The sequence below is a fragment of the Halictus rubicundus genome, chromosome 3 (assembly GCF_050948215.1).
Source record: "Halictus rubicundus isolate RS-2024b chromosome 3, iyHalRubi1_principal, whole genome shotgun sequence".
NCBI classification, from domain to species: Eukaryota; Metazoa; Arthropoda; class Insecta; order Hymenoptera; family Halictidae; genus Halictus; species Halictus rubicundus.
In genome coordinates, this window is record NC_135151.1 from 598,502 (window position 1) to 615,266 (window position 16,765).

At 34.5% G+C, this 16,765-nt stretch overlaps 3 protein-coding genes across 6 annotated transcripts in view; 2 read left to right on the forward strand and 1 right to left on the reverse strand.

Annotated features, from left to right (window-relative positions):
• Positions 1-390: 390 nt before the first annotated feature.
• LOC143352312 (bleomycin hydrolase) lies at positions 391-3,570 on the forward strand. 2 transcript variants are annotated; one of them, XM_076784645.1, is made up of 4 exons: positions 391-681; positions 1,311-1,624; positions 1,702-2,526; positions 2,654-3,570. In XM_076784645.1, the coding sequence occupies exons 1-4, from the start codon at positions 678-680 to the stop codon at positions 2,867-2,869; spliced, it is 1,359 nt and encodes a 452-aa protein (XP_076640760.1). In that variant the 5' UTR covers positions 391-677; the 3' UTR covers positions 2,870-3,570. The 2 variants fall into 2 exon arrangements, with proteins under 2 accessions (XP_076640760.1, XP_076640761.1); XM_076784646.1 differs by having other exon boundaries at positions 1,314-1,624.
• Positions 2,984-5,079, reverse strand: LOC143352314 (uncharacterized protein F58A4.6). Of its 2 annotated transcripts, XR_013081899.1 has the most exons (4): positions 4,417-5,079; positions 4,232-4,346; positions 3,646-4,062; positions 2,984-3,588 (listed from the first exon to the last, which is right to left on the reverse strand). XR_013081899.1 is itself a non-coding variant. In XM_076784648.1 (3 exons), the coding sequence occupies exons 1-3, from the start codon at positions 4,791-4,793 to the stop codon at positions 3,766-3,768; spliced, it is 789 nt and encodes a 262-aa protein (XP_076640763.1). In that variant the 5' UTR covers positions 4,794-5,079; the 3' UTR covers positions 2,984-3,765. The 2 variants fall into 2 exon arrangements, 1 of the variants encoding a protein (XP_076640763.1); XM_076784648.1 differs by having other exon boundaries at positions 2,984-4,062.
• Positions 5,080-6,085: 1,006 nt separating this feature from the next.
• Slga (proline dehydrogenase slgA) overlaps positions 6,086-16,765 on the forward strand; it is a 49,996-nt gene continuing 39,316 nt past the window's right edge. For both annotated transcript variants that reach the window (XM_076784652.1, XM_076784653.1), the window contains exon 1: positions 6,086-6,661. In XM_076784652.1, the coding sequence (XP_076640767.1) occupies positions 6,356-6,661 (306 nt within the window). In that variant the 5' untranslated portion in view covers positions 6,086-6,355. The remainder of the gene's footprint in view (positions 6,662-16,765) is intronic.

Below are 16,765 nucleotides of genomic sequence, written 5' to 3' on the forward strand. Positions count from 1 at the left end.
TCACACGGTATATAGATCGTTTGACGATCGTCGTGATATATGCTGACACACACGCACGCCTCGGACGTGCACGTATAGGAAAAATTCAATGTGTAGTAGCTGCAGTTTTTCGCGAATATCTCCGAAACTATGACTGAGCAGCGGTTACATGTGTAGGAAAAAGTTGTTCAGAATGTTGAGTTTTACATACCCACCAAGTTTCATCTCGATCGGCCTTTCGGAATAATATCCAATATTAACAATAACTTATCTTTTTGTCTCGGAAGAGATTATTCCGGTACTTTCCCGCCAATATCACTGCCCCATTACCTTTTCCTCATAATATACATACATGTAGATCGTTACTGTTTTCGGCGCGCATGCGCGAGAAAAGTTGGCCGATATCTCACCACTGTATGGGAGTACCATTCATTTGCCCACAGATATTGATATCGTTATATATAGAGATACCTATTTACTTTTTGGTTGATTTGTAAAATAACTTTTGAATCGTTTAAATTACACTATAATTTGGTTATGAAGAATTTTTAAGAGTTCTTTAAGTGTCACTCCCATCCAGTCTATCAGCTAAATATCATCTCTGTCAAAAGTTTCGCAGTTTCTATTTCCCCGTCATAGTTGGTAGAAACCTTCATCGACTCCATTACTGTCGAAGCGAGAAGAATTTGTTCAACGCGATGTGTGAGTTACGTTTTTACTTGTGTTTATATTTTTAGTTTTTCGTCACTTTATTTTATATATTATGTGTATAGTATTATGTATATACCATATACACATGGAAATTTAATTTCTTAACATTACAATAAAAATGGAATCTTGTTAAACATTTTATTCCGCCACACCCCGGTTTTGTCAGCCATTTTGTCGTAGATAATTTTGTATCACAAAATCTTTGTTCTTAACAAACAATATCATTACATGAAAATATGATTATTCATTGAATATTTTTTAGTACAAACCAATGACGTACTGACATTGACTACATACTGTAAACATTCTTTTGGGAGAATGATGACTTTTTCATGATAATATAATAATATTAAATGACATTGAATCAGTCTTTCCAAAATTTCATTTTCCATATTCATATCTGTATTATTATTTATTTCAAATATTTCTTTGTATCTGTATTTATGAATTATATATTTCCTTCTTTGAGATATTTAGAATTTTATGTTTATAATCAAATTTTGTCTAATGATGTAACTAGCAACTCGATTGAATAGTATTTCATAATTATTGAAAATATATTTTATATTACAATAATGTAACACATTATTAATGTGTCGTTATGTTTCTTTTTTATTTAGTAGCGGAACTTACGGATGAACTATTAGCTCAATTGCGTGAAAAGTTTTATGAAGACAGACGTAATGTATTAGCACAAAATGTATGTACTAGAACACATCCCATAGAGGCTTGTATTTCACGAAAGGTTTTGGAAGACTCACAACATGTCTTCACGCATAAGATTGAAACAGAAGGAAAGCCTATTACAAATCAGAAACGTTCAGGAAGATGTTGGTTATTTTCAATTTTAAATGTTATAAGATCTCCATTTATGAAGCAATACAATCTAGACGAGTTTGAATTTAGTCAAGCATATTTATTTTTCTGGGATAAGGTTAATATCGTAAATACTTGACACTTCACATTTAATGTAAAACTATATTGTTTATGGATATATTCATTATTTTATAGATTGAGCGTTGCAATTATTTTCTACATAATGTTGTAAAAAGTGCTATGCGTAATGAACCAGTAGATGGTCGCTTAGTATCATTCTTATTGTCAGATCCTATATATGATGGAGGACAATGGGAAATGATTGTTAATGTTATAAACCGTCATGGTCTTGTTCCTAAAAGTTGCTTTCCTGAATCGTATAGTTGTGAATCTAGTTCTCACATGAATGGCATCTTAAAAAGTAAATTGAGAGAATACTGTAAAGCTTTGAGAGATATGGTGTCTAATGGAGCATCTGATGCAGAACTTGAAGACAAGATTCGAGAACAAATGGTTGTAATTTATCGAATAATTGGTATCTGTTTGGGCATTCCCTCAGAAACAATTACTTGGGAATATTATGATAAATCAAAGAATTATAATTGTATTGGACCAGTTACACCACTGAATTTTTATGAGCAATATGTGAAACCATATTATAATGTTGATGATAAAGTATGTTTAGTAACAGATCCAAGGCCAACTAATCCATATGGGAAGCTTTATACAATAGATTATTTGGGAAATATAGTAGGTGGAAAATCAACATTATACAATAATCAGCCATCTGAATTATTAATGAAATTAGCTGCAGAAAGTATAAAACAAAATGAACCTGTTTGGTTTGGATGTGATGTAAACAAACGAATAATAGGCAAACAGGGTATTGATGATATGAGAGCGTATGACTTTGAATTAATGTTTGGAACAGATGTAGTCAATCTTACAAAAGCAGATAGATTGCTTTATGGAGATTCTATGATGGTTCATGCAATGGTATTTACTGCAGTTTCAATTGACGTAAGTTATTAAAGTACTTTCTTTGGAAGATTGTGAGAGCTTTAATACATACAATAATCTTTTATAAAATTATTAATAATTATAAAAAAGATACTAATGTTACGTATAACATTTTTTTCTTTTTCAGGAGAAAGGCAAAATTAAAAAGTTTCGGGTAGAAAATTCTTGGGGAGACGATCACGGTCAAAAAGGATATCAATTACTAACGGCAGAATGGTTTTCTGAATTTGTTTTTGAAATAGTCGTTGATAAAAAGATAGTACCTGCAGATGTTTTGGCTGTATTTAAACAGGAACCCATAATTTTACCTGCATGGGACCCTATGGGTACTCTTGCCCACTGATAGCGATCTATACTTAAATATTTAAAAATTTATTTTTTTTTAGTTAATAAGAATAAAAGAACGTATGTATAATATCATACTATCTACTATCGTCTATCTATGTACGTATACATTATAAAAGAACGTATAAAGCATTTAAGTTCGAACATAAAAGAAACTTTCAACCACATTTATATAACAAATTGCAACAAACTTATAATTTGAAATTTTCTTCATTAATTAATAACGATCAAGCTATAACTCTAGAAAATTACCATCCATGTGGGTGTAATTAATGTATTCTGTTAAAACTGAGAGGAAAACTAGCCATGTACATTTAAAATGGTTCCTAAAATTTAAGGTTTGATATATTTATAATTTAATGCCTAATTTATTATTTAATGGTAATTCTGACGACTAATAATAGTGATGTTGCCTTATGTTTGTTTTTCATTAAAAAATTTCTTAAGTTACCTTTAATTTTTGAAATACATTATTTTATATATGTTAAGTATAATGAAAAACCAAAAAGTATAAAATTAAAGTATTATTTTAGACATTTTCTAAATATATACAAATAATAAAGTTTTACAAATTATATAGAAATAATCATCTTAAATTTATGCGTGTGTTTGAGATTTGCATAGTTACAAATTGTAAGAACATAACAGTTGCATAGAAATCAATAAAAATGATGCGATAATAAAGACATTTGATTCTTAGTTTTTGTATAATATTTACTATTTTCTTTTTTGTTACATCGGCTGAAAACTTGGCACGCTACCGTCGTGCCACACCGATTCTCTTTTTTGTTACATTCTCTTTTTAATAACTTCGAAAAATATATCTTTGAAACCGAATATATTGAACATTTTATTTATTTTTGAACGTAAATATAAACTTTTATGAGCTCTACTTTAAGTATTATGATGGTGTATTGATCTAATATTAAAATAGTCTGTACGATTAATTTTCATTTTATAACAATATTTCAGTTTTGCCCATATACCTAGACACATATTTTGTAAACGAACATCATTCTGATTAAATGCGAATTTATAAATATTTCTTATGACTGTTTTTGGTATTTTTATTTGACCTTGTTGAATTAAACTTAAAGCAGCGTATAACTTACAACGAGCAACCAAGTGTGGATCTCCAAGGCGCATTGCTAATTGTAATTGCTTTACAGAAATTTTTCCTGCCATTTCAGCCTGTACAAAGAAATGTTACTTTTATTTTTATGCATAATCTATGATATCTGTTTTATTTAATCATGAAGGAGAAGATAAAATAAATAATTAATTGAGTTAAAGATTATTTTGATATTGTACCTTGTATTACATCTATTTTTTATTTAATTAAATATATTGTTTAACTTACACAGTGTTGATATTCATCTCCTAATGCAGAAAATGCTCCACCTAAAGTAGACAACCAAGACATAGCGTGATCAACTTCTCTTCTCTCCAATATCATCTGTATTATGTTACTGTTCCTAAAATAAAAGCATAAAATTACATATTATTTTTTGTGGTATTTGGTCTAGATTAAAACGTTTGTCTTACCATTTATAATCTAAAAACTGTTTCTTTGGTGTACGTATTTTCATTAAAATTATTATTGAATTTGTCTCGTCCAGAACTCTATGTTGTGACCATTTTAACAATTTTTTATATGCAGCTGTATGATATGTTTGCGAATTTATTAATGTTGCAATGTAAGCTGATACAAGATAAGCGCTATACCCTTTTTTATTTAAGCAAACCACATTTATTTTAACTATTTTGTGTCCATTATATTTGTCTATATTGGTGCATATATGATCTGTATCTCTATTTTCTTTCACTTTCTGTTCATACCTAATTACTGCATTGGATGTAATTATAACACTGTCAAAAATTGTGCTTCCTTTATGTATAATTAATTTGATCGGATTATTCATTTTCTTTAATTTGACGAAATGATTGCCCTTTTAGTTGCATAACAATATTGTTTTATTAAATTATAACAATGTAAGTAATACATATTAAAATTGTTTATCACAAATACTGTTACGAATTAAATTATGTGAGTAGGAAGAGGAACAGTATAAATTTTCTAAAACGTACTAAGCCAACATACTTTCGACTTTTAACATTTTTAACACATTGGTAAATATCTTGTTGTATACGTAACTGCTCTTTAGATGATTTGAGGTTAGGAAATCAATTGTATATTGTATGACAGAAGAGCGTAGAATGGTAGGGATGACAACAATATGAATACCTTAAATAACTGAAATGAAAACTTTATGTATAATGATTATAGAACAGTGCTTGAAGCTACTGTTTGTACAGAAACAAATATATTTATGAAAAAGAAATTGTAGTAAATATTGTTTCATCTATATTATTCCATCATTTCATAAAAGATCATTTAGTTCTGTTGAATTAGCTCCTGTCATTGGTTAGTGTAGAAAAGATATAATCCATTCAAAAACAAGGAATTGATTATACAGTTAAAAGTATAAATAAAATATATAATAACATATACACTATTATGAGTTTGAAAAAATAATTTAACTCATCATACATCATTCATCATATATAAAATATACGATATTCGAATATTATATGAACAAATATAAATATGAATCTAAAATACAAATTGCGCTAAATAATATTTTTCTTTCAGATATACCAACATTAAATGTAATTCGAATAAATAACCACTGTTTTTATAAAATGTTCTACAAAATGGTTTTCTGTGTAACATTCGTGAATTGTACATTGAAATTATTACGTTTTAAAACAAACCCATTTATCAACAACGTAGCATGCATTATTCGAAACTAGTTGAAATTAGACGATCTGGTTCGGGGAATGTAGAACGTGTTTTGCGCCACTGTGCGCGGTACACAACGGCGCAGTTATTGGCATTTCCCAAAATTCAACTGACCAATCACGCTCGACGATCCGAACACACCTCTGCAACGGGCCAATCAGAGCCCCAGCATCTATTGTTGCGGTATAGTAATTGGGGCAACGTGTGACAATTGAAATTCTGTTTGCCGCGTAATATTTATAACAAAATGAAAAAGGGGTCGTCTCGAAAAATTCGCACAGTTTTTAAAGATGTTATTTAGCCGGTCTCTCGAATAGATTTCACGTTAGAAAGAGTATTATCGCGAGGCAAGCGGTTGACTCGTACGTCGCTGGATGTCTACGAGTACCCCACCTTGCGATTCAGCCTAAGCTTTGACGAGAGATACCTCTATTGGTATTGGGGTCCCCGACTCGATCGTCGCAGGTTGGACTTACCCCGTTTGTCACTGAGAACTCAGAAATCGCTTTGTACAATTCGACGTTACCGCAGTGTAATACCGAAAGGGTTTGCGTTAGCCCGTTTCTCAGTTATATATTTGTGAGGGGCTCTTAAAACGTTTACACGGATTTTTGTAGATTTTTCTAAATAAAGCGTCTCTCGTTGCTGACATTTCCTACATTAAACACGCGACGGCAAGGTATGGCGTTTTTGAGAACGGTGCCGCGATGCAGTGCCGGTAAAAAGTTGAGGAAGTGTGTGCCACTTCCTGTCGGGTTTCTCGAGAACGTAACGAAACCATCGGTGCAGTTGGTGCAGGTGCACGAACGTGAATACACCGGCGCTGCTGCTGACGTGAAGCCGGCTCCACGACAGATCGACCCTTTGGATTTGAAGTTTAACGATCCGATTGCGGCTTTTAAAAGCAAAACCACCTTAGAGCTTCTACGTGCTTACGTTGTCTATCAACTATGCTCCGTCGAGTTAATCGCCGAAAACAATATGAAGGTAGGTGTTCCTTGACAAGACCTGTCTCATTCTACACGAACACGTTCCGCGTCAATTGGTACACTCTATATATTTGTCAGAAGTAGATTACTCGTACAGCATGCGCCGGCACAGTACTGTACGATCTACATACTTACTCATACCTACAATAACTTCTCGTCTTTCTCATAACGTATTTCAGAGATATCCAATGTTAAGACTCTATACAACTGAAGCATCGCAACGTTACGGTTCCGGTTACGATGACATCAGAAGGTTATTCTTGAGATTATTTCTTAAAGCCGTATTGAAGTGATCGTACAAAACGGACGACGAACAGACCCATACATCGAGTGTTATCCTTCTAACCTATTTAGTTTCTTCTTTAGTAGCTTCTTATTCCTGTGAGCCCCCCCCCCCCCCCCGAGAAAATCCAATTCAATTTTACACACGGCTCATATTCGCGTGTCCATACATTCGTATACCGATCGTGTGTTATCAATGGTCGTCTCGAAACGATTTGAAAGTCATGAAAAATCGTCTCAGCCTAACCACACGTCGAGCGAAGTCTACGATACCTTAGTACGGTACTAAATCGTCTGGGGGAAACCTAGATATGTTTGAAAGTAACAAACCTGTCGTTAGAATTACATTCATAAGATTTATAGCGCGGCGTGTTTCTACTAGAAGGAAGTCGCTTCTAGTAGATATATATGTGTACATGTATATGTACATAATTTATATATTGAAAATATGTGACAAACGCGACATTGATAATAATTAACAAGGTGAACTGAGTCGATTGGTCAATCTCTCCAGATCAGATGTGACGTTCCTTTTTTTAATTTTAGAAAAGCGTGCCGGACAACGACGTTTTTATTTAAAATCATCCGAGATTTGTACGCGGTTTATGGCATGCCACGACGACGCGGCATGCAGCGTTATTGATTTTAGTAATACTTAATACACTGAATCGACCTGGCAATATTGTGGCAAACTTCTACACCAGTTACCAATTACGTAACACCCGAGGAATGACTGGAAAAACATAAAAATTCATGTTTCGAGAATAGCGAAATTAATGTCCTCGATTACGTGATTTCCTATGTGTGCGCGCGCGGTTTAAAGTGCAATGAAGAGTTCCATAATTCAAATTATTAATTAGTGGACAGCGGATCTTTAGGGAAAATAAAAATGTTCCCCTTGAATTCCAACAAGCTGGAATAAAATAGAAATTCATTTTTTTACCTTAATATGTTTAATAGGTTGAAAATAGTATAACAGAATTTTTAAATTCTTCTAATGTTTTCAATGCTCTAAATTACACCTACTCGATTTTCAAAAATATGTGTGAAATATGTGTAAAAATAATATAATAATAATAATAATAGTTAACATATATTTTTTAAAATGAGTAAGTGTATCTTAAAACGTTCAAACAATAGAAGAATTTTAAAATACTGTTATATTATTTTCAACCTATTAAGCATATTAAGGAAAAAAATGAATTTCTATTTCACTCCAGTTTGTTGGAATTCGGATAGAAATTCTTTATTTTCTATAAAGATCCGCTGTCTATAAATTAATAATTTGAATTATATATATATATATATATATATATATGAAATTTAAAGAAAAATGAAATAAAATAAAAAAATAGTTTATTAAATTTGATGAAATTATGTAAAAATATGTTAATCGTGTGACTTGTAGTAAAATTTCGAATAGTTTATGTAAAAATGTCAGACGAATGTATTAGAGATAAGTGACGTCTTGTTATTAGCTATTTTTCCTAATGGAAACCGTTAATTTGCAAATTCTGTTTGGCATATCTACATCTTGATTTAAGACTGCAGAGACCCCGGATTGTTTCATCAGCGTAGTTAATTTCAAGTAGCAACGAGGCTAAAATATGTAGACTCTATGAATTATTTATTTCCACTTCGCGGAAATGTGTTGTAGACGTACTTTGCCTAAAAACGAGATTATGACAGGAGGGAGAATGCACGCGATCCTTATTTATCCGAAGGAAAACATTTGGTTTTCTTCGATTAAAGATTTTGCCAGTTGTGTTACATTTTTCCCAAGTCTCTGAATTACAGCAATTTATATAAGACCGTAGGTTGTCGCCACGTATAAGTAAAAGCATTTTCTCTACGAGAGAACTATAAAGCCACACAACAAGTCTTTCGTAATATCAGACACGATGACAATGAAGCCCTTAATTCCAGATAGGGTCGGAATCGACCATTAATCGGAAAGGGACCACCACCTTCATTGGGTACTCCCTAAGCTCACGATTGAAAATTAGACAACAATAATGGTATAGAGACACGTTTTATTCTATTTCCTGATTGGCGAAAAAAAAAGTCTTCTCGAATTTTCTTCAGCGAGCTTTAATTAATCTCTTGTCGTATTGCTCTTTTCACACCTATGATTATTTTGTTCTGAATTCGTAGTAGGAAAAGAAATTAAATGAAACCCTATCCAGCCTAAGAATCCTAATAAAAGTAATTTCGTTCGAATACATAACTAGCATAAAAACTAATTTCTATATGTGGTGAAAGGATAATGTTGCTCATATGTTATCAGCGTGGGTTCAGGAGAGAGCAATTCTTTCAACAATAATATTCGCGATTTCAATCGAATCATTTCTGCTAGGGGTTGAACGATGCAGTCGCCTGATGTCGGGCTCGGATCGGACCGGTCCGTGCAGGTCCGTGCCGTATACTGTAAATTGACCTTGACACTGTACTGTAGAAGAATTCGTGGCAGCTATGGTAACAGTTTACGACAGTGTGTTGTGTTCTTACCTGCCTAATAACATAACGAAGGGGTTTCGTCAATAGCGATGCATTTCACTCCAACAGAAGACCTCCACCACCCGTTGCCAATTCTTTCGCGACTGCGAAAGCTTTGCAGGTTCACGATTGAAATGGTTGTTGCCGTTGAAGGAGCTATTCAAAAAGTCCTTAGTTATGAACTAATGGATAATATGTGTTAAGAAGGGAAAATAATGTTTGTATTTATTGAAGTCGATTTAAAAATCGCGTCACATGTTTGACTCGGTGTTACCGAATGTTTTGCAACTGTAAATGCATGGTAAATAGCATTATGCTGTTTGTATGACTTATAATTTTTTGCATTAAAATCTAATTTCACGGTGGTGGAAAGCCGGTACAACGAGAAGATGAATAGCTACGTTTGAAAATTGTGAGAATAGAATTTTGTACGTTCAATACGCTGGATCGTGTCCATAAATGACAAAGCCGCTTTTTCATTTTTATGGACGATAGACGACAATTGATTTCTTCGCGACGACATTTGCTTCTTCGAGAACAGCATCCGACATTGTTTCGCGCGGCACAATTTCAACAAACCGAGATTGTCTGCTTGTTGTACTCGAGTACGCGTGACCCATTGAAATGCGTATTTACACTGCGAAGAATTTTATTGTGATCTGTCCATTGAACAGGTAGGCCGATTGCGTCCGCGACGCAGTAATCCATTCTTTGCAGAGTATTATATCGATTTTAATTTATATAGGCTTTTGTTCCTGTCCGAGGACAGGATTAAGCTCTCGGGTTCTGTTCTGAATGTCGTTACCAGCAAACAGTTACGATAAATAAACAAATGACGCGATCACCACATAGATTTTCGTGCACGGAGCAGCTTTTCTTTCATGCCAGGCATTTTTAACTAACTTTTAAATACAATAGCGTTGTAAACATTTATTTTTTGTTACTCGTTTCATAACCATTTCTGTGCCATTTTATTTCCGACAGTTTTTATCCTCGTTGGCTTGCCACATTTTGAAATGCGAAAAGGGCTTTTCATTTATAAAAGATGCACTACATTGCAAAAAGAATAGTGTCACATATGAGTGACACGCGTACCAATTGTCTACCGCCTCTTTCTACTTTATAAATAGTGCAAATTTCCACGATGGTAAATCCTATTATTTCCCAAATATCAGATAATTACGGAAAACAAACTCCTTTCGCACAATGCACGTCTATTATCGTCGGAATGGATGGAAACAATTTGAATTCAACAAACATGCCACCCGAAATCTTCTAATTTAATTTATTTTATATTTAATCGAACGAAATGCGAGCTTAAATTTAATTCAGTATCAAATAAATTTAAATTCAACTCTAATATAAAATCTATTTAAATTCAACTCGATGTAAAATCTATTTGAATTCAACTCAATATAGAATCTATTTAAATTGATTTCGATATAAAACCAATTTAAATTCAATTCATTTATTCTTTGAATTTATGAGATATCCAGTTCGTAAATTCTCATGAACACTTCTAGGCACGTCTACACTGCAAAAATGCGTCGCAAAATGTACCAATATAATTGAATAGCCTTGGTATCGTTGGGTCTCCGACGACCCGCGTAACAGAATCGTTGATTTTATGGTTGGTAAGCAACTAGAAAATTTGCTGTACTTTTTTTGGCATAAAATGTATGTAGCAATTCAAATACTGATGTTTGGATTATATTTGTTAACGAGACATCGCGTACCAACCGAGGGTTAAATATTTTTCCGTGATGAAAAAGGAGACTTTTTTTTGAAACGAACCTTGCGAACTGGCGAAAAAGCAAATTGCAATCAAAGTCCGCAGATGTTCTTTTATTGCGACGACCCCTCCTGCTTCCGAGCATATTCGCTCTATCGTCGCGGTCATTATACATCGTTTCGTATGTAACGAAAATTCCTCTTCTTCCTCACTAATTATAGCTCGGTTTTTGCCGGGTACGTAAATAGAAGGACGGTGCGCGTTCTTGGTGATTCGCTTCCTGCCACGAATGTGCGAGCCCACAGACGCCGGTATCGATTATTATCGATTTTTCAAGTGCGACACCATTCCCGACGTGTCGCCAACGACCATCTCATGACGGAATGCTACTTTTTCTTCGAGGACTGAAACGTTTTTTCCGGATCGAACGTATTCATCGTTCCCTCGCTTTTCAATCTTCCGCGTTTGCTTTTATATCATTACACCGAGCATTGTGTCGTTTATTATACGCTGGCTCGGCAATTATCCGTCTTTCAATTCCGTTTCCGTGTCGAATAATTATAATCAAAACTTTTAATCACCGAATTCTGTTCACCGAGATGAGATCTTCGCTTTCAATCAGGTATGAAAAATTGATGCGATTGAATTGTATGAACTTTGATTCGGTACTCCAAAAATATCCGCAATCGGTTGGACTGTTCCGGTATCGTTTCCTTTTCCAATTTTTATTTTGCACACAAGTCTAATCATTCCGGAATCACGAATGACCGATTTTTTAATTAAAACGCGCCGCAAAATAAAAATCAAGCACTGGCGGTCGTGTATGAGCGAAAAGAATCAACCCATTTAACAGTTTTATCTGTTATTTCGTCGTTGCATCACGCTCTCGAGGAAGTTCCACTGCTTAATCTCGATGATTCACTTGTAATTATGCCGACGAATTGTATTGCGCCAGATGGAGCAAATTTTTCGACACGTTCAATTAAATTGTATCAGGCGATTTCGCCTCTGTCTGCTACTTCGGTATTTCCAGGATTAAACGAGCGATCGAATTCGACGGGCGATTATCGACCTATCCCATTTTTATCAAATCGATATGCACTCTATCAACACGGTGTCCAAGTGTTCCGATAATTAGCCTACGGCGGTAGCGATAACGTGCCACTAGTCTGCAGATAGTGTCGCGTTTGAACACCATTTTAAACAGACCGGAAGATCTGTTTGTTTAGTACTTGAATTGATTGAGTCGAAGCGAGGACCGTCTCCTATAAAATAGGTGGAATTAATGAAAAAATGTTCATGTCATGAAATAGGTTAAAACTAGGTTTTTTCCGTAAGCTTGATTGAAATCAGCTTATAAGAAGATCTTTAAAATAAATAATTTGTTAAATAAACAATAGTCAAGTTCTCAAGTCTCAATAAAAATGGATTTTTATAGTTTTTATATCTGTTTCTCTACTAAAAAAACTTTTATATTTTTAATGTGTAATTCACTGTTACACCAATTCAATATTTCTTATATTCGACTAGGGTAGGAATGTTGTAACTTTTTTTTGTATATTTAGGTATATCAACATTTTTCCATTATTACGATTAGGAAACACTACTGTTGAGACGGATCCGAAATTTAGCCGCAGCAACTTGCAGCTGTAACCGGGAGATAATTTTTCGTTTTAGGAATTCATTTTGTAATAAGCAGAAAAGAGGGTGTGATGCAATTAATAATAATTTAATGACAATTTCAGTACTAATTTCTGTTCAAATTACGTTTTCATCTCACTTTAAGTCTATTAATTTCAAATTCGTTTAAACGTGTCAAACTCACAATCACTAGAAATCGTAACTTTAACATTAACTCATTAATTATTTACTGCCAAGGGTACGTCTATAAGACGCTAATTGCTTAAAATCTCCAGCAAGCGAAATCAGCCAGCAAAGTTTCCATTTGTTTTTAGAATGGGATACCTTCTATAAAGATAGTTTTATAAAGACAGTTTCTCATTCTAGCAAACAATATAACACCAGAATTAGATTCTACGACCCCCAAATCTCCTAAAACCGTTCTGTTTGTACTTAACAATTAACAGAGATATGGTTTTTGCTCAGCTTTTAACCCTCAGGGCTCGAATAGCGACTGTAAGGCGCCACTAAAAATTGTAGTATCATTATTCAACATATTTTTTACATTATCAAGTTTGTTTGTCTTTCATAAATTACTAAACACTTCGGTATTGTACGAGTAAATTGCACCATTTTCGTATGTACAACATGAAAACAAATATATAGAATTTTTTTGTTAAATCAAAATAAAAATATATTAAATTTTGGAGTTAAAATAGCTTCGAGTGCAAAGGGTTAACATCGTTTAATCCCTTTCACTTTTTCCTATTTGAATAATAATAACCGGCCGACCTATTTTTCTATTATCATCGCAAAATAACGATGATGCAAATCTTTAAGACAAATTGTCGAGGAGTTAAAAATAAACATTGTTCGTTTCCTTTTATATTAACAAATAAGATCATTTTATACACGTCGAACAACGGAATGTAATTATAAAGCTGGACTTTATCAGTCAATTTTCTGGATTTCAGTGAAAGAGTATCTTATTTCTATACCACACGCAATCTTTGAAGAACGGTTTCGCTAGAATTGTGTGTTCGATATCTAGGGAATTACTGTGCTCGATACAGATGAGCGATAAACCACATCAATATACATTCGATATATCACGATAACATTGAATGATCCTATAAATAGAATTCGCGATACCGCGGGTTCTTACGCGAACACTTTTTTCGGGTTTTCCCTTACGTTTTCTGTTTTTTTCGGCTTCGGTGCTTAGTCTTGTAATCCGATAAGCGTTTTACTACTATCTTGTCCCTCGATTTTCCGTAAGGTCCTTAAGCGTTCAACGTTCTATGTATTTGTCTATCCTGTTAAAAGCTTCCATTAAGCGTGCAATTCATTTCGCGATTTCTCTTTCGTCCTCCATTTGCAGACACGCATAGTGGACCACTTTGGGCCAGAATCGCAAAAAGCTGCGCAAAAGTACGCGTCCTCTGTTGATTACACATTATTACGGTAGAACCTCGCTAGTTGCAACCTCGTTCATTGCATACTAGCAACCCAAGGTTCCGGATCTGGTGGTGTCTACGTAGAGAGACAAAGAAAGATCGATGATTGGTTACCTTTTCCATTACTCAGCCCCGATTTTTGCACGCGTTTTCGGTGCCGTTTTGTGCATTTTACCCTAACACAAAAGCCACCACCGTTGCCTATTTTTTCGACCTTCAACCTCGAGGGCTGTTTTCACTTCTTTAATGTGGCCGATTGCCGATAAAAAAAACATGTGTCGGACACTTTTCAAAGAACTAACTCTCACGAAAGTTTCATTGAAATCTCGGTCTAAACACTCACGAGAGGAAAAAGAAGGAAAGGCATTTTGAATAATTTGTTTTCATTGAATTATTCAGGTCGCCTGCCCTTCTCAGGTTATTAGTGACCACAGTGTGTACTTGCACAGGCGAGTTTTTTTTTTCTAAGATGAAACACGGCATTCTCCGATTCAGGAGAAAGGAAATAACATTCGTGTTTGTTGAACCCCGATTGGAATCTTCGTCACGTGTTACGATGTTATGACGCAACGGAGGTTAACTAACTTCTATGATAGCGAAGATAACGGATGGCGTGACAGACTAGACCCGTAGCACGTTACAACGGCGTTGTCGAATTTAGCCCTGAAGCACCGTAACCTTGAGGACAAGTGTTGCCACAATGTTATCGCTCTCGAAGAGTATCGAACAAGTTCATGATCTCTGGAGAGATGTCGGCAACGACTATAATCTGCCGGCTGGCATTTTTCGGCAGATGTGTTACGTGTCGGAATGTATGGAAAACTTCGAACCGGAAGTTTTATTGAACGCGAAACCCGGTCGTCGAATACACTTACAAAGATTAGCGACGACGTCCTTCGAGAACTGGACGAGTAACCAGTTCTCCGACGTCGGAAATAATAGGACCGTGGCCACAGATGTATCGGGTTGTCCAGAAATCTCGTAACGACCTTCATGTAAACGACGCTCCTGTGCTTTATCGAAAATATTTCTGTTCTTCAACGTTCGTACCCTCTTGCTTGAACAGAATTCAGTATTCAGGCTGTCACTTAAAAATTGTCCGTTACAATTATATAGTGGATTTTCATGCAAAATACAAACTGTCGGTACTCATTACTATGTGCACAAGCTACATATGCATTTATTCATTTTCTTAACCGTTTTAATGTGTCGAAAATAATACGACAGTATTTTGGAATTATTGGAGCATTCTCACTGGTTTGAATTTGACCCATTTTTGTCATAAATGCTTGAAACCCGCAGTCCAGTTGTTATATAAAATCGTCAACTTATATAAGTGGTTCGAATAATTTGATCTTACTACCCAAAATCGTGAATATGATTGTTGAACGAATTATAGGAGCGTAAGTTGGCACGAAAAATGTATTAAGTATCAAAGTCAGCGTCATCGTAATCGACATATTTCCAGAATGAATTACAACTTTCTGGATCGTATCACGGTAGAAATGGATTTTTTGGTCGTTCATGTTCTTCGTTCGAAAGCACAATGCTATCGCCAGTTACGTTTACTTTTCCATTCATATAAAAGGAACTCACGTTGCCGGGTTTGTATCGAAATTTCATCATATCGATCTTACAAAATCGTTAACCCTTTGACATACGAATCGAACGAAATTCAGTGTAACTAAAAACACGTTTTTGTATGTCAAGAGGTTAATAGATAAAGTTGAAAAAGACTGTTTTGTTAAGAAATACTGTATCGTTTTTTAACCGGTAGTTTCACAAGCAAGTTTTATAAAGAAGTTCCAAAAACAAGATTGTATTTATAGACTCCATTGACCAAGATTCTTCACGAAACGCAGACATTCTAAAATGAGAAAGGAACAATTTTATTAGGTTGTGCCGAAAGCAGATGGCGGATAAGCATATTAAGAATGCAAATGGCGCGAGCCACTAAGAGAGAGCTTAAGGGGGGGGGGGGTGGGGGATATTAACCAGTTAACTGTGGAATTTAATTTTAAAAATCCCTCACGGCGCGGAATTAAAATCAAGCAATGACGAATATATACGTCGAATGCAGGCCAAATGCCGCTATTATAAATTTTACGAAAAAAGGAAAGTAAAATGAGAAAGAATTACATTTTTATTCGATAAGAAATTAACAATTCATTAACGTTAACCGCACCGCAATAGAATTTTGAATGACGCGTATACACGTCAAACGCGCTTAACTGGTTAAAGAACAAATGATCGGGTTTTTTTGCATAGGCTCGTTTTATCTAACGATATTACACGTGGAATATTGCGAAAGAAACTTTTCGGACAACCCAATATTTGAAATAAAAATGCAAAAACACGCGATCGCGCGGAACCTTCGAGGTTCCGCTTTGGAAACGTTTAAATTATCTCGAGTTTTTTTTTACGGTGATCTAACACATCGACGTCGTCTGTCGATATCGATTCAATTACACACGATCCCGACGCTATCAATGACAAATCCCCTCGGAATTTCTGT

Excerpts from the sequence above, each read along its gene's own strand:
- LOC143352312 (XM_076784645.1), top strand. Across the intron at positions 1,625-1,701 it reads ATTTATTTTTCTGGGATAAG|ATTGAGCGTTGCAATTATTT; the intron begins GTTAATATCGTA and ends ATTATTTTATAG. Across the intron at positions 2,527-2,653 it reads TTACTGCAGTTTCAATTGAC|GAGAAAGGCAAAATTAAAAA; the intron begins GTAAGTTATTAA and ends TTTCTTTTTCAG.
- LOC143352314 (XM_076784648.1), bottom strand. The coding sequence starts at position 4,793 with ATGAATAATCCGATCAAATTAATTATACATAAAGGAAGCACAATTTTT. Across the intron at positions 4,347-4,416 it reads CAGTTTTTAGATTATAAATG|GAACAGTAACATAATACAGA; the intron begins GTAAGACAAACG and ends CTTTTATTTTAG. Across the intron at positions 4,063-4,231 it reads GAGATGAATATCAACACTGT|GCTGAAATGGCAGGAAAAAT; the intron begins GTAAGTTAAACA and ends TTCTTTGTACAG.